A 21,294-nucleotide genomic window follows, 5' to 3' on the forward strand; every position below is an offset into this window, starting at 1 on the left:
ATAATGATTGATGAATATACAAAATAATAATAACGATAAGAATTTTCTATTTTTTACCACACATGTAGTCATGTGATTGTGTGAGAACTGAGATGTTTAGGACGTGTTGTGTTGCCATCTAGCGTTCAAAGTTCAGGAAAGCTGCTCTGCTCATTTTATTTCATCTGCTTTATTTTTTACAGCATATCTCAAATCGAACACAACTGTCATCTTTCAAATTTTGACAAATCCCAATTTAAACTGTTAAAATTATTATTGCTGAGATAAAACAATAGCTTGAAGATTGTTATATTTCATTGCATTTCAATAGAAATCTCTTTACAGTCATTTAACATAATTAAAAAAACAATATCTTTAAAGGTGACATGGCATTACAGAGATTGTACACAGATTCTGGTGAAAGTTCAGATGTACTGGAATCAGGATTTCCATTTACAAAATATAACAATAATAAAATAATATAATAAAAACCGAGAACCTGAGAGATCTGCCATTATTAATCCCAACAATGAGTGGAAGCTCTAGTTCTAGTTTCTGTAATGTTGTGGTTTAAAAAAGGAAGAAAAAAAATAGAGAAACTGAAGGCACTCAAGCTGACTTAGTATAGAAAAATAATCCTTGTAAGCTAATATTCTAGTAATAATAACATAAAACTGAAGCCTATTTCTTTCGTGTGAAGATAGCTTCATAAAAAAAACAAACACCAGTTACACCCATCAGCAGAAGCCATCTTAGGGCCTTGCATTATTTTGTAACAATGTCTACATATCAGGTTTAAAGCTAAAATTCCACATAATTTCTAGATAACTCACTTCCACACATCAGGCAGCATAGGTCACATGCTTTTTCTCACAATGTGTGTTTGTGTCCCCACATCAGAATGTGACCAAACCTGACTGAGCTGCAGTAAACTTCTAACTACACACATTTCAAAGTCAAACAAAAAACAGTATATAAAAACTGTATATCACAGAAATGACTGCATATATTCGATTTCACTAGGAGCGAAAATGCAGAAAAATGAAAACTGTATGTATGTATGTGTGTGTATACATACTGTCAAAGAAGTAAGATGATTAACTTGCATATTGGATTATAGTGGCTATATAAGACAAACATATTACTTTAAAATGTGGACCTATAATGTGTAAAAATAATTTGTTTCTGGGGGAATCTGTTAAATGTTTTTTCGACTTTTAATATTTGCATGACTCGAGTTTGGCTGCACATCAAAGGTACGGATTTTGCCCTGGGCAGTGTTTATACCTTAAGTACAGGGATTCTAACTGTTGACCCCACCCACCTACTCCCTCTTAAAAACAGATCAGATGGGCTTTGTGGCCGCCATTTTGGATTCCCTGCCCCTCCCTAACTGATCCTCCAGGTCTTGTGCTTCAAGTCACAACTACACCTTATTAACATGATAAACAACCTGACCCTTAAACTGTTCCCTCTCTCAAACATGTTATTCTTAACTTTAGTATATGTATAAAAGGTTTTTTGAGACAATTATATCATTGCTAGGTCCACTGAGGCAAAATGTTGTTAAAGCCAATTAGGTCACACATGGAGCGAAGTAGGCTAGTGGCCATTGGAGAAAAAAAGTCAGTGAAACTAAAACAGAAGATGGAAGACAGTGGTTGGTACAGACTGGAGGCCTTAGTCATCGTAGTCCCTCCTCGCTGGCTTATTGTTTGGCACAGGTGGTCTGTCATGGTCACGGTCATCATAGGGCTCATCGTAGTGGTCATTGTCATCATAGCGACGGTCTCTCTGGTCATTGTAGCGGCGCTCATCGTCGTAGTGGCGGTTGTCGTCGTAGCGCTCATTGCGATCGCTGTACCTGTCGCGGCGGTCGTCGTAGTCGCTGCGGCGGTCATCGTAGTCGCTGCGGCGATCATTGTAGTCCTTGCGGTGGTCATCCCTGCGGCGGTCATCATAGTCCCTGCGGCGGTCATCATAGTCGCTGCGACGATCATCAAAGTCGCTACGACGATCATCATAGTCGCTGCGGCGATCGTCATAGTCCCTGCGGCGGTCATTGCCACGCTCGCTCCGTTCCTCGTAACGGTCGTCAGGGCTCCTCACACTGGAGTCGTCAGGACTGCGTGCGTCCTCAGCACGGTGACTCTTGCCATTTGGCTCTTTGTCGTGGTACTCCTCCTCACGGACTCTGGAACATGGACACACAACAGTGAGATGTTTGGGGTGACGTGTTTTTTTTTTAATTTATTTACATAAACTGCGCAAATATACCTAATGAAATCGGGAAGGTTTTTTAGATAGATAGATAATTAATCCGCATGGGAAATTCACAAATATTAGTTGATTTGTTTTTAACTCTAATGGACTGAGTAATTTGAAAGATGTCTTTATATTTTGGAAGTCTGTCTCTGGCTCGGCGGAATAGAAACATAAAATAGGCTATACAGTATATCAGTGATAGACAAAGGATTCACAGTCATTTGATCAAAGGGGCAGAAATTGATGTTAAGTGCATCTGAGATGTCTGCATGTGTGGTATTGACATGGCCTCCCTGTTTGATCATAATGTCATAATTTATTTCCATGTGAATTAATTGTGCTGTAAAAGTTTTGTTCACCTCTCAGCATCTTGTTCATCAGTCAGCGTGAGATGTTTACATGTGTCTATAAGGGAGAAAAACATTACCCCATGGCATATTCCTCGTCCTCCTTCTTCTTGCGGCAGCAGCAGCAGTAGATGATGATGATGAGTATGACCAACAAGCCGGCAACTGCAGCAATGATTCCTGCAGTGGAGCCGATGTTCATGGAAGCTGCAGGATTGAAGGAGGATCAGTTAGGAGAAGAAAAACAGGAGAATGGATATAATAATGAATTATTGTTAAGATGTATTTATTGGGAATGAAATGCTGCTATTAGAAGGTTTCTCTCACGAGGCATGACTGCGAGGGTGATGTTGCAGCTTGCAGCACGGATCTTGTTCCTTGAGGTGCAGGTGTAGAATCCTGATGTATCTTTGGAGATATTGTAAAGAGACAGGATGCCTCCCCCTGAGAGACAGAATCAGTCATGATTTTATTGCTTCTTACTTTATAGAATACAAATTCTACAGTGCTACTGCTCATAACAATCCAAGTGGATATTCTGAAGACTGCTGGTTGCCCAGTAAATAACCAGTGCTGTTTACTGGAGGTTTTATTGTACATTTTTGTGATGCAAAGGTGTGAAATAGCACATTAACACACACAAAACAGACACATTTTTTGGTGTCAGCACTGATCTTTCTGTCCTCCTGTGCCAATTAATTACCCTGATGCCTGTACAAACAAATATAGTTAGTATGGACTCCATACAACACAATTGAAAGCAAGCACTTAAAAGATTTGATATTTTGGTAACAGAAGAAAAAATTGTAATATAAAAACACTAAATACAGCCTATACGTGAGGCAATTTCAAAACGTCATGTCACTACAAAGTTTGTCTTGCACTCAGAAGATTGTTTTTCAGTCCTAGAAAGAAACTGACCAAGATATTCCAAATGTATGTTTGTGATGTGTTTATGTTTGTTAATGCAAAAAAAATAAATAAATGTAATGTAAGTGAACTATAAATATCAATATTAGCCTCAAAAATCTCTCTACATTGAAAATGCATACCCTGATTTCGCTGTTGAGCCATATACTGCCCCTCAATTCCAACCTTTCCAGTCTGAAAAAACTCCGCTATTGATTTCCAAAACATCATCACTGTCTGAAATGATACTTACTGTCAGTGGTTCTGGGGTCAGGAACACGAGGCATGTTTCGTACATCGCGACTTTCCCATGAGTAAGTGGGTGGTGGGGAACCCTCCTCAGACACACAGGTCAGGTTGATGTTCTGGCCGTACTCTGCCTTACCCTGAATCTTACAGATGGGTGTAGACGGAGCCACTAAAAAATAGAGAGAAATAAAAATAAGGTGTTATTTGTCCTTAATATTGAGAATCATTTATTTTGCAACAACAGCTTCTTTAGCAGGATAGCTGAATATTAAAATATGGAAGGAAGTGTCTTTGAAGACATATGTCATGTGTTTGTTTTTTTTTCATTGCAGTAACAATACCCTGCTCTACTAGCTTATTTAACAGAAAAGACTTAAGTGCTAAACGGTACACTGACTACGTTTTAACAACTTACAGTAAAATACCTGATATTATGTTGAACAGAAAGCCAGAAATACTTTTAAACATATAAAGCAATTTTTTTTCTGTTTGAAAACAAATGCAACTTTACCTAAAACCACCAAACGCGCAGTGTCTAATGGCTTGCCATCCTCATCACCTGGGATCTGGACAAGACACTTAAAGATCTTGTTGTCAGCTAATGTGATGGAGGACAGATTTAAGTTGGCCTTTCCAGTTCCAATGTTTACATCCACAGACACCCGACCTTCATATATTTGTGTGATGTCAGTAACACCAGTGGAGTAGTAGGTGAGGATCAGGTGCTATTAGACAACAACGGCATCACAAGAACATTAAAAGAGGAAGACAACAAAGTTCTGCTAATAGTGATGAATTAGGACTAAGCTGATTATAGTTGGTAAGTAGATAGATAGATAGATACTGACCTCCTCAGCGCCAGCTTCTAAACCCTCAACAGACCATGAGACAATGACTAGACTGGGGGTACTTCCAGGTTTAGGTGTAAAGGTGCAGGGCAGTGTGATGTTGTCACCCCGGGCATACTCATACACGTCTTTAGGGATGACCACTTGGATGGCACCAACACCAGACAGCACTGTCATAGATTTAAAAACAGGGGAAAACAACTGTGATTACGTGAATAAAGTTAATATGTTTCATGCTTTAACATAAATGATTTAGCATCTGAACGTCTTTTTATCAAACCCACCCACACACACAGCACAAAAGCTGTTTCAGATTATTTCTGGTTTTCATTAGGTGCATGAATGACTGTGTTTTCTAAGACAGGACAGTGATTATCTTTGGATTTTGTGGAAAACAAACAAACAAAAGGACATTTTAAGCTGCCACCACTGGGTCTGGGAATTTATGATGGGAATTTTATAGACTGAATTATTTACCCAGTAATTAAGAAAATAATCGGTAATCGGTTAATCGATGATTAAAGTAATTGTTGTTTCCAACCACCGTGTAGCAATAGCCTTTGCATTATTGGAAACCAAAACCATTCTAAGATGTTACTAGTGTCAATTAGCATATTAACATTTGATGATGTTGATTTCGATGTATTATGTCCTCTAAATGTTAGGATTTTTTTGCATTTATCACTTTTGAAAAAAGGTTTAGTCAAAAACAAAACGATGAGACAGATCACCCACATAAACAGATTACTTGGGCCTGTTCCGTTTTAGAATACCTGAAGGTGCGCAAACAGGTGTGGCAGCACGGTAAGGCGCAAAGGACAGAGACAAACGTTTGGCTATTTATCACAGGAATACTCACCGAGACACAGCAGGGTCAAACTAGAAATCCCCCCCTCCATGGCTGAGACTTTTACTCTCTCGAACCGAACGTCAATGAGTCTTTTGCGTGCGGCTGTTTTTTCATAAAAGAGACAAGGAACCGAAGCCGCCCGCTGAGCAGGTGCCTCGAAATTCAACAGCGTCCTGACAGTGATGCGCCCGCTGGGTGCGCCCGCCGCTTCTAAATGACTGACAGTGCTCTCCGCCAATCACCGCAGCCCCTGCTGTTAAGGTAACATTCTTGCTGCGTCCACCTGGCGTGTTTAAGCTTGTCCTCTCGTTTGACATCCCAGGGATGTAGATACTCCTCAAATGAGTTTCCTCAGTATTACTCTTGCAGCAGGAACAAATATTATTTCCCACATAGCTTCTTGCACAGTTTATAATCACAAACGTCAGTATCTGACATTTTCGTTTCAAACTTCAAAGCTTGTGGTGCATTATGTCATATTTTCTTTATTTACTCTTTAAACAGCTTTAAGTTGCAAGAAGGAAAAGCACAAAGAGCGTTAGAGGACTGAGTGTTTGTGGTGGAGTTAAAAACTGTTGTGTGCTGTTGGAACAAGAGAAGCAGTTCGTCCTGTCAGACTGGTTTGAGAGGGTTTATCACCTAGAGGCGCATGCACACACACACACACACACACACACACACACACACACACACACACACAGAGAGAGAGGGCGTGATCACATATTATCCTCCAGTGTCTGCTCAGAGTTTAGAATATTCTATTTAAGTAACGCCACATCCCCACATAACTGCCTTGAGTTGTAGCTTTCAGGAAAAAAATTATTAAAAACCACTAAGCATATTTTGTGTGGAAAAAGACATACAATAGACTTATTTAACATTATAGCAGAGACTTCGATGAGATGACTGATCTGTCTATAATGTTAGACCTAGATCTTAAATGTTTCCAAATTAAGTCAAAATTATTTCATAGGAAAGACATTAATATGTTGCATTCCACTTTTAATTTAGAATAAATGTTGAAACCCAAAAATGCCAACTTGTAACAAAACAAACAAATAAACAAACAAAAAAAGTCATGTTAGCAAAACAGTTAAAACAGGAAGAGGTTTATTATGTCTTAAGGTTTCTTGCTGCATTAGGCATACAGGCATAAGCCATTCCCATAATAACATTTACACAATAAACATAATAATCAACTGAGCTTTAACATCTCTAATACTTTAATGATGAATACAAAGTCAGACATTGTCTTTGTAAAGCATCCTTGGGTCTTGTGAAAGGCGCTATATAAATTTAAGATATTATTATTATTATTATTATTATTATTATTGTAGAAATACTTGTGCAGTACTTTTACTTAAGAAGAAAATCTGACTACTTCCTCCACCACTGAAAGTAACACAAAGAACCATTAGGCAGCAGTAGATTAGTAGCTAGTAAAATTAGCAAAATTACAGTTTTCGTCAATGGAGTCTGGTAGAAATGTGTCTGGTTAAGCAAAAAAGGATCTTACTCTTTAACAAAAAGGTCTATCTCTGTAGTAATCCCATCCATAATGGATTTTATTTATTGTATTTATTGGGAATTAAATAGAAGGTTTCTCTAACTTGGCCTGACTGTGAGGGTGATGTTGCAGGATGCAGTGTCGACCTTATTCCTTGAGGTGCAGGTGTAGAATCCCGACATTCGTTTGGAGATACCAAATAGAGACAGGATGCCTCCCTCTGAAAGACAACACGTCACTGCAATCAGGTTCTACAGTGCTACTGCTCATAACAATCCAAGTAAATATTCTGAAGACAGCAAGACGCCAAGTAAATAATCAGTGCTGTCTGTGGGCAGAAAATAAATTTAGTGTATGTGTATATGTGTATTTTTAAAACTCACAAATGCTAATAACATTAGCATCAGCTTAAAAAAACTGATTGTGTTTTATGTTAAATAGTAAAAGACTATATTATAAATATATATTTCATTAAAAATACATACATTGATTTTGCTGTAAAGTCTATTACTGTCCCAGCACTCTGTAGTTCAGCTGTGTTGACTTCCTAAACAACATCACTGTCTGAAATGATAATCTTTGTCCATATAGTTTTCCAGATTTGATGGCCATGTCAGAAAATGTACCACTGATACTTACTTTCAATGCTTCTAGGGTCTGGAAAATTAGGCATGTTCCATACATCACGACTTTCCCACCTATAAGTGGGTGGTGGGAAACCCTCCTCAGACACACAGGTCAGGTTGATGTTCTGGCCGTACTCTGCCGTACCCTGGATCTTACAGATGGGCATAGATGGAGGTGCTAGAGACAGAGAAAGAGAAATAAGGTGTTTTGTCCTTTAAAAAGGCTGCTTTTTTAGCAGCATTTATGAATGATAAAGGGGCTCAGTGTTGCCATCTCCTCATTCTCCTTGTGTTTCCCTTCCTAAACGGTACACTGACTACGTTTTAACAACTTACAGTAAAATACCTGATATTATGTTGAACAGAAAGCCAGAAATACTTTTAAACATATAAAGCAATTTTTTTTCTGTTTGAAAACAAATGCAACTTTACCTAAAACCACCAAACGCGCAGTGTCTGATGGCTTGCCATCCTCATCACCTGGGATCTGGACAAGACACTTAAAGTTCTTGTTGTCAGCTAATGTGATGGAGGACAGATTTAAGTTGGCCTTTCCAGTTCCAATGTTTACATCCACAGACACCCGACCTTCATATATTTGTGTGATGTCAGTAACACCAGTGGAGTAGTAGGTGAGGATCAGGTGCTATTAGACAACAACAGCATCACAAGAACATTAAAAGAGGAAGACAACAAAGTTCTGCTAATAGTGATGAATTAGGACTAAGCTGATTGTAGTTGGTAAGTAGATAGATAGATACTGACCTCCTCAGCGCCAGCTTCTAAACCCTCAACAGACCATGAGACAATGACTAGACTGGGGGTACTTCCAGGTTTAGGTGTAAAGGTGCAGGGCAGTGTGATGTTGTCACCCCGGGCATACTCATACACGTCTTTAGGGATGACCACTTGGATGGCACCAACACCAGACAGCACTGTCATAGATTTAAAAACAGGGGAATCGTAGTGATTATTACCCATTTGCATACAACTGTCTATTGTAAAACAATACATTGATCAAGTTAATATGTTGAATGCACTTTTACTGTGTGCTGATTCAGCAGCTGAACTTTACTCCTGTACAAATAACTTACTCCACCCCCACATCCACATACATAGAAAGCACAAACTGAATATCTTTGGATTTACTTTGAAAAGCAAACAAATTAGCCCTGGCAACTTGTGATGGCCATTTCATCAAAAATAATAGATAGATTAATCAATAATGAAAGTAATTGTTGGTTGCAGCAAGCTTTATTATAAGCTTTATTATATTTATAAGCTTTATTAAAAACCAGAAACACTCTATGAAGTGTTTGGTATATGTGAAAGAAAACATTACGGGCCAGTAGCCAAATAACATTTTACAGTGTTGATTTCAAGATAAGTCTTCTAAATTTTGGGTTGCTTGCTCATAGTATTGTAGAAAAAAAGGTTTACTCAATAACAAACCAATGAGGCAGATCACCTACATAAACAGGTTACTTGGAGCTTTTCCATTTTAGAATATCTCAGGGTACACAAACAGATAAGGCGCAGAGGACAGAGACAAATATTAGGCTATTTAGCACGGATTACTCACCCAGACACAGCAGAGTCAACGTAGAAATCATCCCCTCCATTGCTGAGACTTTGTCAACCCAACTGTCAGCGTGTCCTCTATGTGTGGTTGTTTTTTTTCATAAACGAAACAGGGAGTCACAACTAGTGCCAGCAGGATAACAGGAGCACAGGGCAGGACACACATGCAGACACCAGAGGCAGAGCTAATGTAGTTCACTTTTATTTACATGACAGGGTATAAAAGCGTACAGGGTGGTGAGGCAGGCAGGGGTCAAAATCAGAGAAGGTAGTGCAAACAGGCAAACAAATCTAGTCAGGAGAAGGCTGGAATTCAAAGTCCAATAAACAGATAAAAAGTCAAAGCAGGTAGAAATGAAGAACCAAGGCATGAAACACTCAGCAATATGACATAATGATATGCCAGAAACAAAGGAAGTGAAGTGGTATATATGTAGTGCAAGGCTGATTAGGGGATGAGGTCCATGTAGGGAAAACTCAGGCGAGAGCTCGGCTAATGAGAAGTGGGAGCAGGTGTGTGGATGGGCCATCAGGTGGTGAAGAAAGGGAAAAGTCTGGGGACATCTGGTGGTATTATAATAATTCAAATTTCAGTCACATGTAATAATATGCTCAAAATAACAAACTCATTAGTATTATTTAGAATTGATTTTGGGTCCCACATGCACAGAGCACAAATTGCTTTAAAGCTGTTGCCCTTGTCATTTCTCTGGACCTGTGAAGTCAAAAGCATGTAAAGATCTAATATTTTACAATGTGGATTTTAAGAGCTCCCATCCGTTTGTTTAAAAATAGAGTGTCAGGTCAGCTTGTATTGTGTAGTCTAAACCCACCCACTCTACAGTGTCTAATACCCTTTCACAACAGTAAAAGGTGCAAAACAAACACATTTAACTTCCACTTTAACTGCCAAATCAGACACTACCTTCAGGATGAAGTAAAACTTTGTGTTTTGATTTTAGAGGCAACCATGACCAACCTACAACACATTAAAGCAAAATGCCAACTCTGTCAAAGAGTGAGGGAGTTAGAAATGGTGTTCCTGTTTGATAGCAGAGATAAATGATGTTGCATATGTGTCGATTTCAAATATGCTTCCTTTGTAACTACTGCAAGTCTCACTCTGGCACTTGTGCCATCAAGGTCCTTTCCCCCATGTACCAGAACCGTGAGGCAGACGAAACACTGTGCCTTAATCAAATCTACAGACTAGGTTGGAGGCTGTGAAGGTTTGGCCCATCATCTACTTTTTTGTCAGTTGGAAAGTTTCCTGTCACTGCTGTGAAGCCTGATGCCTGTCTTCACAATATGGCATTTTGTCATAGACCACATTTCAGGCTGCAACAAAGGACAACTGAACATTGTATTTCCGCTGTGCACATATTATTATTAGGTACGCTCTCACTATTGATCATAGTCAGTGTTGTAACATCTTTCACTTGATATTTATGTGACATTTTGTGCCTGAGTAACCTTTTCTTAAAAAAAAAAAAAAATATTAGTTTCCTTTATTGTATTTTCACAAAGCCAGCAGCTCTTTACAAAGGATGAAAAATAAACAAACAAAAAATGAGTGTTTGCATGCAAAAATATTGTTTTTTTTTTTTGCAACTCAGCACAGATATTTGTATATATAGAGGTGTGTGTGTACATCGTTGAGAACATGCAGTGTATACCCTTCAACCTTCATTTTCCTTTCTTTCCCCATCACTCATCCCTCCTTTTCCTCTGCTTAACACGATAACCAATTTCATCTCTTGTGCTCCTGGCAGTCTTATCTCGCCTCCACATAATGACTCCGGACCCCAGGACACTTTTCATTTGCTATCTCATACAATTAAACCACATAAAATTGTCTGGCAGCTCTTGACAAACCACGGAGATAGAAAGGGATTAGAGATGTTCTCTCTCTGTGGTATATTATATCCCACTGGATTACTGGTCATCGTCGTTTCTGTGTGTTTGTATCTGTGATGTCTGTTTTGAGGAAACATTTGAATGAATCACCTGTGAGGGGTCTTTCATGGATCATTTCTCTCATTTTTCCATTATCCTGAAGCGGCTGAGATTCAATGAAGACATCACTTTCTACAGGGACCCTCTGGGTATCTGGAGGTAAATTCGACCAGTCAGTCTGTGAAAACACCACCATCTCATAGTCCTCAAAGGAGCATAACATGACTCACTCTATGGTTAATGCATCTCAACCACGACTGGGCCACATGGTTGATAGTTTCAAATGAATGGGAACTGAGCACAGATTCTTAACACCCAAGTTTTATAGGTCTGCAGGTAATATCATCATTCAGGGGATCTAAATGATGGTATTTATTCGCTTAACTTAATTTATAGCCACACATATTCATGCCCCCCTTAGAATGAACTGTAATGACTTCAGTGATCCCTCAACTTTTCACCTGGCACCATCCTCTAAATTATAATTTAATTTTAATTAGCAAAAACTAGCTACAATAAGATGGTGAACATTAATTTAATCAATTTTCGACACTGCTCTGTCCCATTCATGGTTGTACGGCGCTGCAGTTTACCACAACTCTCACTGGCTGAGGTACACTCTGGACAAGATGGCGGTCTGTGGTAACAATGCAGTTCATTTCAATCGAAAACCTATTTTTCCATATCAGAATAATTACTGATGGCACCTTCCTGAGAGAGAGAGCACATAAAAATGAAAAGCACAAACAAGGTAGTTATAAGACTATTTGGGCTTCCAGCTTATCATCACAAAATAATCACATAAAACTCTGAATATAAAATAAAAAATAAGCTAAACAGACAGATAAGAATGGGGGAAAAAGACTTGGAATCATGATTACATTTAAAAGCAGCTACAATAATGATGCCCTGATTCACTCAATAAGTACTTTGAATGACTCAGCATGCTCACTGACGTCTGTAAGATTTGTTTGGCAGAAAGTAAAGAAAAAGAAGTCAAGTCTCCCTCTTTCACAAAAAAACATTCTCATACTGTTTCTGTTTCTTGTTGTTTCTGAAACATACTGCATGTAAAATAAAACGTTTAAAGACTCCATAGCTGATTGCTTAAACCACTAAAAATAACTGCACTGCAGTTAATTTTCACAGGAAGGTGTTCTCCCACGCTTTAAAACCTCTCTGTGTTTATACACCAGCTTAATTGATTGTTGTGAGTCAATTCAATGGATAAATCACTCCAACACAGTCTCTATCACATCTTACATCACTGGTAAGGTTTGTGGGTTTTGATACATTAAATACCAAAATGTATTATTGAGCTGTTGCCCCAGCAGGAGAGACAAAAGCACAGTTCTGATTGCCTGGTGGTTTCAGACACTGATCAGATAATCATGTCTTGTTTGAGTCCATTAAGGGGCTTTTGACGCCTTTCATCCCCATCAATCACAGTGCATTTCCTGTCTAATGAATATATCATAAAGACAAACATGCAAATAACTTCCCACCACCCCCAAAATGCAGCTGTGTCTAAATTTTTAAGAAGGTGCAGGACAAGTGCTGTGTTACCACAGTCAAGTGAGTAAATGAAAAGTGAGATAAAATCACGTAGGTGTGCCTGTACATGTAGCTATAGTTTCTAAAAAACAGCCTGCCCTTTGTCTGTAAAAAAAAAAACTAATTTGTTTACCACAAAAGCCAAAAATATGCTTCCATTACGATTCAACATTTAAAAAAGGAGGGATTTTATTAAATATTTTCAATCAGACACGTTATACAAAACAAGCAAAACACGTAATTTCAGAACTGTTTTAAATAGCCAATAGCTTTATGTAACTTTAAAACATTTATCATAATTCTCAGTGCATTGTATACCTCTTACCATTTTCTTATTTCCTCTCGTAAATTCAATACCACACTCATATTGATTGTTCTTTATTGGTGCATGTTGAGTGCGTTGAGCGCAGTGGGTGACAGTCCCTGTGGAGTATTACCCCCACGCTCAACTCTGACGAAGACACTCGCACTTCTGTAAAGTTGGACACAAAATAGTAACCACTGTAGTTTTGTCTTCTCTCGAAAACATGTGAGACCTGTCTGTGTTTCCCTCGATTTGAACTTTTATCTAAAAATAATGTCTCATGTGTAGTCAGTTGGTTTGACGGTGGGAGAGATGGAGCGTCTGTACCCAAACGCGTCGCGCAGCGTCACTGCTCTCCAAAGCTCGGCACGGACGATGTGGTACACCGGCGTGGCCATCGCTTCAATTTACGGTGTGATAGGCGTGTTGGGGCTGATCGGCAACATCACGCTCATCAAGACGTTCTGCTCTGCCAAATCCATCCGCAATGTGCCGAATCTCTTCATGTCCAGTCTTGCGCTCGGGGATGTTTTACTGCTGGTGACCTGCGCTCCGGTGGATGCCAGCCGCTACCTGTCAGAGGAGTGGCTGTTCGGAAGAGTGGGCTGTAAAGTCATCCCCTTCATTCAGCTCACCTCGGTTGGGGTGTCTGTGTTCACTCTCACAGCCCTCTCTGCTGACAGGTAGGCTACGATTTTTGTTGGTTATCTTCTTATTGACCCTATAATCAAAATAACTTTAAGTAATGGCCTGTAAGGCAGCGAAATTATTCAAATGTCACCCTGTTATGTCCTTAGAAAGATAGATAGGTACAGGACATATATATCTACCTGATGGTTAATCACTGAAATGACAAGCAAATATTTAATCGTGTATTGATCAGGGGAGTATTATGCACGACGGAACTGGTGTCTGTTTAAGGCTGTGTAGGCACCAGTTGCTCCAGAATCAGTCGGCAGTGAATTGCTGTCAATTAATGGTTTAAATTTTTTGTTGTCAAATGATATTTGTCTGATTTTTTGTCTGAAATAATCACTGCTACGGCATAATATAATGTTTGGTGTACTTAAAGAACATGCTTTTATTTACATCTCACAGTATGCATCCCTCTAAAACCTGAGAGCAAAAATCTCCATGTGGGAAAGTATCATTTCGGTCACTGGTGATGTGTGAGAAAATGTCCAAGGAGCATATATTTTCCTCTTATTATCCCTCGCCACTGGTCACCTTATTATTTCCTCTCACTCAAAACAGCAGGAACTCCTCATTACCCTGTGTCAGCTAAGATCTTTTTGCTGCCATACAAGAACAAAAAAGGAGATGTTTGAATAGTTTAAAAAACAGGATTTTTAAATTGACTTTATCCTCAAATAATGTTTCACACAGATGAATTATTCCTGGGTTCATGATGCAGGTTTTTCTGAGCTGTAAGATTAATATTCCAAGGTGAAATCGGTACTCTTTATTTCCACACACAGTGTGATATAGGATGTGTGTATTATATGACAATGTATGATATTGGAAGGGAAGATGTACAAATGTTTGTCTGTTTCCTTTTACAATATTGGCTAATTGGTTAATTCAGATAAGCTAATATGAATACAGGCTGCCTCTTACACTTAACCTCAGGAGAATATTATTTTCACCCTATGGCTACATGAGAAATTGTTCTGGCAGACTATTCTTCCTATGAGAGTACTTTAGAAACATCATCTGCTGTACCTATATAATAAGGTAAGTAAATTTGCATGATGCTTCAAGTTTGCAGTACAACCTGCAAACTTATCACAGACATAGAAGTACATAGCTAGTTGTTATATGGAAAATATTTTTGCAAACCTGTAAATATGCAGCAACGAAATGTGAGACAGAAGGTGGTTAAAGAGTGCCAAAAGTTAGATGCAGTGAGTTAGATAGATACTGTACGCTGAGTATGTATGGAAGTATTTTGATGACAAAAAAATTTTGAGAGTTCAAAACTAAGTCTGAGCGCTATTCAGTCTACAAGTCAGCATTTAAGAGCAGGATCACATTTGAGTGTACAGTCCCCATCATGTGTGCGCTTGTCTCTTGAGTCTGCTCTATCGGTTTTCTCCAGTTGTTTCAGCAGCTTCTGAGCACTTGAGATCACAAGATGTCACTTGCCAACCATGTTTGACTAACAAACTGCAACAGGACACACCCACATCTGGACATCAGTTAACATCTGCACAAGGAAAACAGTCAGCTTTTGAATATACTACTTCTCTTTAAGGAGTGACTGGTGACCAAATTACTAATTAAGAGAACATGATGGTCAGAAAAGGGGTTTATTATACCCAGCTGGAAATAATAGCTCTCTTTCTCTGCATGTGCAAGAATTATTTTTTAAGAAACATTAATCAAAAACAAAGTTGAAATTTTGAGCTAGGTATAAACCATTTGCCTCTAAGCTTCTTATTGTTCCACTCATCCAAAGCAAGAAATCTCGCTACCAGTTTGCAACAGTACTTCTAAGATAAAGGTAGATGTAGTTTGCTTCACATTGTGAAATAATGGGACAAGGGGTAGAGGAAGTGTGCTACAGGGCTCAGAGGTTTCACGTTATTCGGCTGGACAAGTTTCATCAATAATTCTAATTACATGCAGCAGCAACAGGAGGATGCTCGAAATGCTGGTGAGAATTGATGGATCCAAGGTGAAATGGCCACTGAAGCGGTGAGTGTTGATGGGTTTTTGCTAACATTTCACACATCACTAATCCCCGCATTTATCAGTGCTACACAAACTTTTGCTACTCATTTAATTCAGTCTTTGCTTTGTCATTTGGCAGTATACAGAGCAGGATCACAAGGAGGAGGCAGTCAATAGCGAGAAAAAATGAAAAAGACACTTGTGGCATGGGGATGATCCAGGCAAGGACTGAGGATGGCATGGAGCTGCCTGTTCCTCTAACACAACTGAATTATTGTGATACAACAAGAAAATTCTATTTTGTAACATAATTTTGTTGTTTGGAATGGCAATTATACCACAAGTTATAGTTTTAAACCAACTGTATGGACCAAGTTTCACTGGAAAAGCTGATCTTGTGATCTTTTATTTTATCCACAACCTGAAAGTAGTAGTATTACAGTAACTATCTAGAAAACAGTAAGGATCCAGTGTCACACTATAAAAATAATGTTGATGTCCTAAAAGTGCACGGAAAAATTATCACCATGATCACAGTCTGATAAACAACAATGAGCCACATGTACAAACACATTGTAACTGAGTGTGAAAATATCAATTTGCTTCAACATAATTAGCATCTCGATGAACGGAAGTATCCATAACATATTAACTCAAAGGAATTCTGCTAAATTTGATAAAACGTCTTCTATGGGTGGCACTAGGACAATATTATATAGATTTAGATGTCTGTATACTGTATTGTTGTGGTCATCATGGCTGTCTCAAAGGTTTTTTTATTCAGCTGGACAAGATTCTCTGTGTATTATTGGCAATCAGTCATTTTAATTGCATGTGCACCTACAGAAAGGTGCTCAACATGTGGTGAGAGCACATCTGATGCATTCGATTGATTAGCTGCTGGAGAAGTGAGTGTAACAGTTCCTCACTGCCAGATTATTATTATTATTATTATTATTATTATTATTAGAATTATTATTATTTTCTGGTACCTCTTGCTAGCACGTAACATGAGGAGGAGAATGAGGAGGAGCTGTAGTACATTAGTGGTTTCCATAGCCCAAGCAGTGTTGCCAAGATACTGTAGAAATGCTCCATTATCAAATGACTAAACAGTGAGGTCTATTTATAGACCTATCATTGGGGTTTCTGTTTGTTACATTCAACAACAACATGCTGAAGCTGTTGTCAAGTACATAACACTACACTTTGTCCATTTACTGTAGATTAAATCAACCCAGTATTAGAAACACCTGCCAGTATAATGTGTTGGAAGACAACAACACTACAGCGTAGTCCTCCAAAATGAATTTAAAGTTGAACCAAATCCTCTATAAAGCAGTTTCAACAAAACTGAAAGTTATAGCCATAATGAACAAATGACATAATACACATATTTAAATTTAGTGTGACCTACATTCAGTATCTTCCACAGCAACATTATACTTCCTGTTTACCTCCCCAAGTATTTCTTGATTTTAAATGTAGTGGCAGGTCTGAGAGTTGGATTCAGCTCCAGGCTGCACTATTCAACTCACAATATTAGAGCATAGGTGGTATGATTTGAGCTGAGCACAGCTCTTACAGATTAGCCTTGAATGGATCCTTGAATCCAATGAATGGTGTTTTTAAATTGTGTTTTTCAGATTTTTATTTTTCATTGCAAGAATTACAAGTTTTTGGTTTGGACACAGACAAATGGAAAAAATTAAGGACAGAAATAGGGATGCACCGATATCAATACCAGTACCGGGTATCGGGTTTGATACCCTGTTCCTGTACTTGAACTCGTACAAGTGTTCCGATACCACAGCCCGATACCACTTTACAGCAGCATGACATTCACTCGGGCAGTCAGGTGCTAAGTGAGAGCATGGAGGAGCAATGTTGGCGGTGTGGAGGTATTTCAAAGTGGATCATGGTGACTAAAGTAAAGCAGACTGCAAATTATGCCCTGATAAAACATCGAGAAAACCAACACGACGCCGAGTTCAAAGCGTTTGCTAATAATGGCAAACATCAACAACCAACTTTGCAGCAAACTCTGGAGAGGAGGGAGAAGATGTTAAGAGACAACCTGCGCGCAGTGAAAATAACAGAGGCTCTGACCGAGTACATTGCTCTTGATAACCAGCCATTGTCGGTTGTTGATAATATGGGATTTAGACGTCTTCTCAGCATACTGGAGCCGAGGTATGAGATCCCTAGCCAACACCACATCACTGACAACTTCAAGGAAGTTTTTCCTTGCCACTGTCGCCTAGTGCTTGCTCATGGTGGGATTTGTTGGGTCTCTCTCTGTAAATACCTATTTTAAAGAGTATGGTCTAGACCTGCTCTATATGAAAAGTGCCCTGAGATGACTTTTGTTGTGATATGGCGCTATATAAATAAAAATTGAAAATTGAATTGACACAGTGTTGCCAAAGCTACACGACTTTGTGAAGAGGCACATCCGCAGCCTGTTGCAAGACATTTCGGCCCTCAGCTTCACCACTGATATTTGGACGAGCAACGTTAGCCCAGTGTCCCTCATCAGTTTAACTGCACAGCAGATTGACAAGGATTTTACTCCGCGAAGAGTTGTCCTGCATGCAAAACAATTTAGGGGTTCGCACACCAGCCACGCCATCGCAGGTGTGTTTGATGACATACTTCAGACATGGGGGGGGGACTCCCGAGCCTGCCGTGTGTCGCACACACCCTCCAGCTGGCTGTTAATGAGGGGCTTTTAGCACAGAGGAGGGTGGCTGACGCTGTGGCAGGAAAATAGTTGGACATTTTAAACATTTCGCCTTAGCCTACTCCTGCCTTGAAGATATTCTGTTTGTTAAAAAAAGATGCAGTTGAATGCTAAAATGTCAATAACAGTACTTTAACAGTACTTCTATTTGAGTAAAATGTGAGTCACAGCAATTTCTTGCAGCCAGAGAATGAAACAATATCTGATGAAAATAAAACACGTTTTCGAGTAAATGTACGAAGTGTAATGGCATTAATAAGTACTCGTATCGGTACTCGGTATCGGCAAGTACTCAGATCCAAGTATCGGTATCGTATCGTTTGGAAAAAAGTGGTATCAGAGCATCCCTAGACAGAAACAAGATTAAGTTTAATAAACTGTGGAGGTGAAGGGGGCTAAGAAAAAAGCATTTGACCACTGTTTGTATAACCTGTCCATTTCTCTCACCTGGGTTAAATCTGGGTTCAGATTATTCACTGTTGTTTATTCTCCTCTAATGTTGTTCCTGTTTTTGTCTTTTACCTGTAACTGATTTTTTCCTCTAACTGATGAAGGATGAGCCATGTAAGGGACCATTTGACGACATACCTTCTGGAAAAGGAGCTGTGGAACACCTGCACCAAAATTCATTTATTAACAACTTTTATTGACAATTTTGACTATTGACAGAGTGTAATATCTACAACCTCTTCAATTTAAAACATTTCATGTTTCACTGTACTGTTCTCTCATTGCGGTCTTAAAGCAGCCATAATCAGTATATTTCTATCAGCTACTACTATTTATTACTTGTCTGTAAAGGGGCTGCAAAAGCTGTTTCATTGAAAAGCAAGATATTTCCCTCAGGAGACTTAAAAAAAAAAAAAGACAGATCTAAAAAGAAAATAAAGGTGCCCAGAAATAACTCAAAATGAATCCTGATTGTGTTCCGTGTTTACAAGATGTGGAAATATTCAAAATACTTTCTAACAAGTTTGCCACATGAAGCAAAACAAGATATCAGTGTTTTTTCAGCTTGCTTATGCTGCCCTCAAGTTTACAAAAATAGTTGTACAGTTTTCTATCTATTTATCTATTTATCTATCTATCAATCAGGTACAGGGCCATTGTGAAGCCCTTGGACATCCAAACATCGAGCACCACTACCAGCATTGTCCTGAGGGCGGCGCTCATCTGGCTCTTATCCCTGGTTCTAGCTATCCCCGAGGCCATCTTCTCTGACCTCCACACCTTCAACATCACCTCCACCAATGAGAGCTTTGTCACCTGTGCACCTTATCCCCATGCTGGGGAACTTCACCCTAAGATCCACTCCATGGCCTCCTTCCTCATTTTCTACGTCATCCCCCTGCTGGTCATATCAGTGTACTACACCTTCATCGCGCGGAGCCTGATGAGGAGTGCCTCAAACCTGCCTGTGGAGGGGAACATGCATGCAAGACGACAGGCCAGTATTAAAGCTGACACGAGTAGGGCTGTAACCCAATTTGTGATATAATGAAGTTAGTCATATTGAATTTTATTTTAGCTTAATCTTTTTTTATTTAAATTTAGACATGGACCAAGAGATGGGTTTAAAATGAATGAAATTACAGAGGAAGATTACAACCCTGATCATTAATTGCTCTATCTTTTTGGTTAATTTTGCAGAAACTAAATTATGTGTTCTTTTTACCTTTTACTTTTTTGATGTTTCTAATATCTCTTTTATTCACTAGCATTGTTTTTTCCTTTTTTCCATTACCCACAGGTTGAATCAAGAAAGCGCTTGGCCAAGACAGTGCTGGTGTTTGTTGGTCTCTTTGCAGTATGCTGGCTTCCCAGTCACATCATCTACTTATACCGCTCCTATCACTACTCCCAGGTACATCAGTTATTGACTATATTTCTAATAGAGTGCATCAGTTTAGTTGTCTCTGTGTGTTTGTATACACTGTGAGTGTAACATACTGTCTGCATCTGTATTTGTTTGTTTCACTAAAATATCTGTATTTGCATTTATATCTGTATTTGAGCGGGTTGGGTTTATATGTATATATGGCTTCATTTACTGTATTTCATTGTTTCTACTAACATTTATATTCCTCATACATTGCTCCTTCTTATGTCTGATATTGCATGATTTTTTTCTGAAAAGCTGGCACTGTATAGATAATAGGAAGAGACTTTAAGGTGGGTCTGGAGTGGTTGATAAAAAAGGAGAAATGGCAGTAATAACTCATTTTTCTCAGTTCTCCATCTGTCTCTCCCCTGCCAGGTGGACACCTCATTGGTTCACTTCGTGTGCAGCATTGCAGCTCGTATCTTGGCTTTCACTAACTCCTGCCTCAACCCCTTTGCCCTCTACCTGCTGAGCAAGACCTTCAAGACGCAGTTCAACCAGCAGCTCTGTTGCTGCTGTCGTATGATCCTCAAACATTACGCACAGAGCCCGACACATTACAACACACATGTGACCTCTGTCCGCAGCACGCATTACTCTATGGCGAGCCTGAGCATGATCAATGGTAGACAGATCTTTCAGGAGGATTGTGTGTAAGTGTGTGTGTGTGTGTGTGTGAATACTGTCTATATATATATATATATATATATATATATATATATATATATATAGAGAGAGAGAGAGAGAGAGAGAGAGAAAGAGAGAGATATGGATATACACACGTTTTTGTTGCCTCTTTGGAACTTCTCCAATATATAAAACCCTGTTGGGATCAATAGTCCTCATGGGGAACAAAGTCAGTCCTAATGGGGCAAATCATAATTTCCAAGGAAGAAGAATTAAGAATTAATATTAGGTTAAGGTTACACTGGGTTATATTGGAGGACAGTAGAATGTACTAAAAAGAACAGCGGAGTGTGCATGTCAGTTCCCCACATAATACAATGAGACCATGAATCAC

The 21,294-nt window shown here is 39.0% G+C and overlaps 2 protein-coding genes across 4 annotated transcripts; one reads left to right on the top strand and one right to left on the bottom strand.

Moving 5' to 3' along the window:
- Nucleotides 1-150: 150 nt before the first annotated feature.
- Nucleotides 151-9,442, bottom strand: LOC108887954 (cell surface A33 antigen). 3 transcript variants are annotated; one of them, XM_051074522.1, is made up of 8 exons: nt 9,163-9,438; nt 8,346-8,515; nt 8,061-8,226; nt 4,261-4,308; nt 3,754-3,918; nt 2,919-3,035; nt 2,672-2,798; nt 151-2,173 (listed from the first exon to the last, which is right to left on the bottom strand). In XM_051074522.1, the coding sequence occupies exons 1-8, from the start codon at nt 9,200-9,202 to the stop codon at nt 1,660-1,662; spliced, it is 1,347 nt and encodes a 448-aa protein (XP_050930479.1). In that variant the 5' UTR covers nt 9,203-9,438; the 3' UTR covers nt 151-1,659. The 3 variants fall into 3 exon arrangements, with proteins under 3 accessions (XP_050930479.1, XP_050930481.1, XP_018539208.1); XM_051074524.1 differs by lacking the exons at nt 8,061-8,226; nt 8,346-8,515 and adding an exon at nt 4,598-4,767 and having other exon boundaries at nt 4,261-4,474; nt 9,163-9,442; XM_018683692.2 differs by lacking the exons at nt 8,061-8,226; nt 8,346-8,515; nt 9,163-9,438 and adding exons at nt 4,598-4,767; nt 5,457-5,664 and having other exon boundaries at nt 4,261-4,474.
- Nucleotides 9,443-13,129: 3,687 nt separating this feature from the next.
- On the top strand, nt 13,130-20,955 carry grpr (gastrin-releasing peptide receptor). Its single transcript, XM_018683686.2, has 4 exons — nt 13,130-13,658; nt 19,487-19,838; nt 20,142-20,255; nt 20,649-20,955. Exons 1-4 carry the CDS (start codon nt 13,288-13,290, stop codon nt 20,928-20,930), a joined length of 1,119 nt encoding a protein of 372 aa, XP_018539202.1. The 5' UTR covers nt 13,130-13,287; the 3' UTR covers nt 20,931-20,955.
- The last annotated feature ends 339 nt before the right edge of the window (nt 20,956-21,294 follow it).

Source organism: Lates calcarifer, linkage group LG2 (assembly GCF_001640805.2).
Source record: "Lates calcarifer isolate ASB-BC8 linkage group LG2, TLL_Latcal_v3, whole genome shotgun sequence".
In the NCBI taxonomy this organism is placed as follows: Eukaryota; Metazoa; Chordata; class Actinopteri; family Centropomidae; genus Lates; species Lates calcarifer.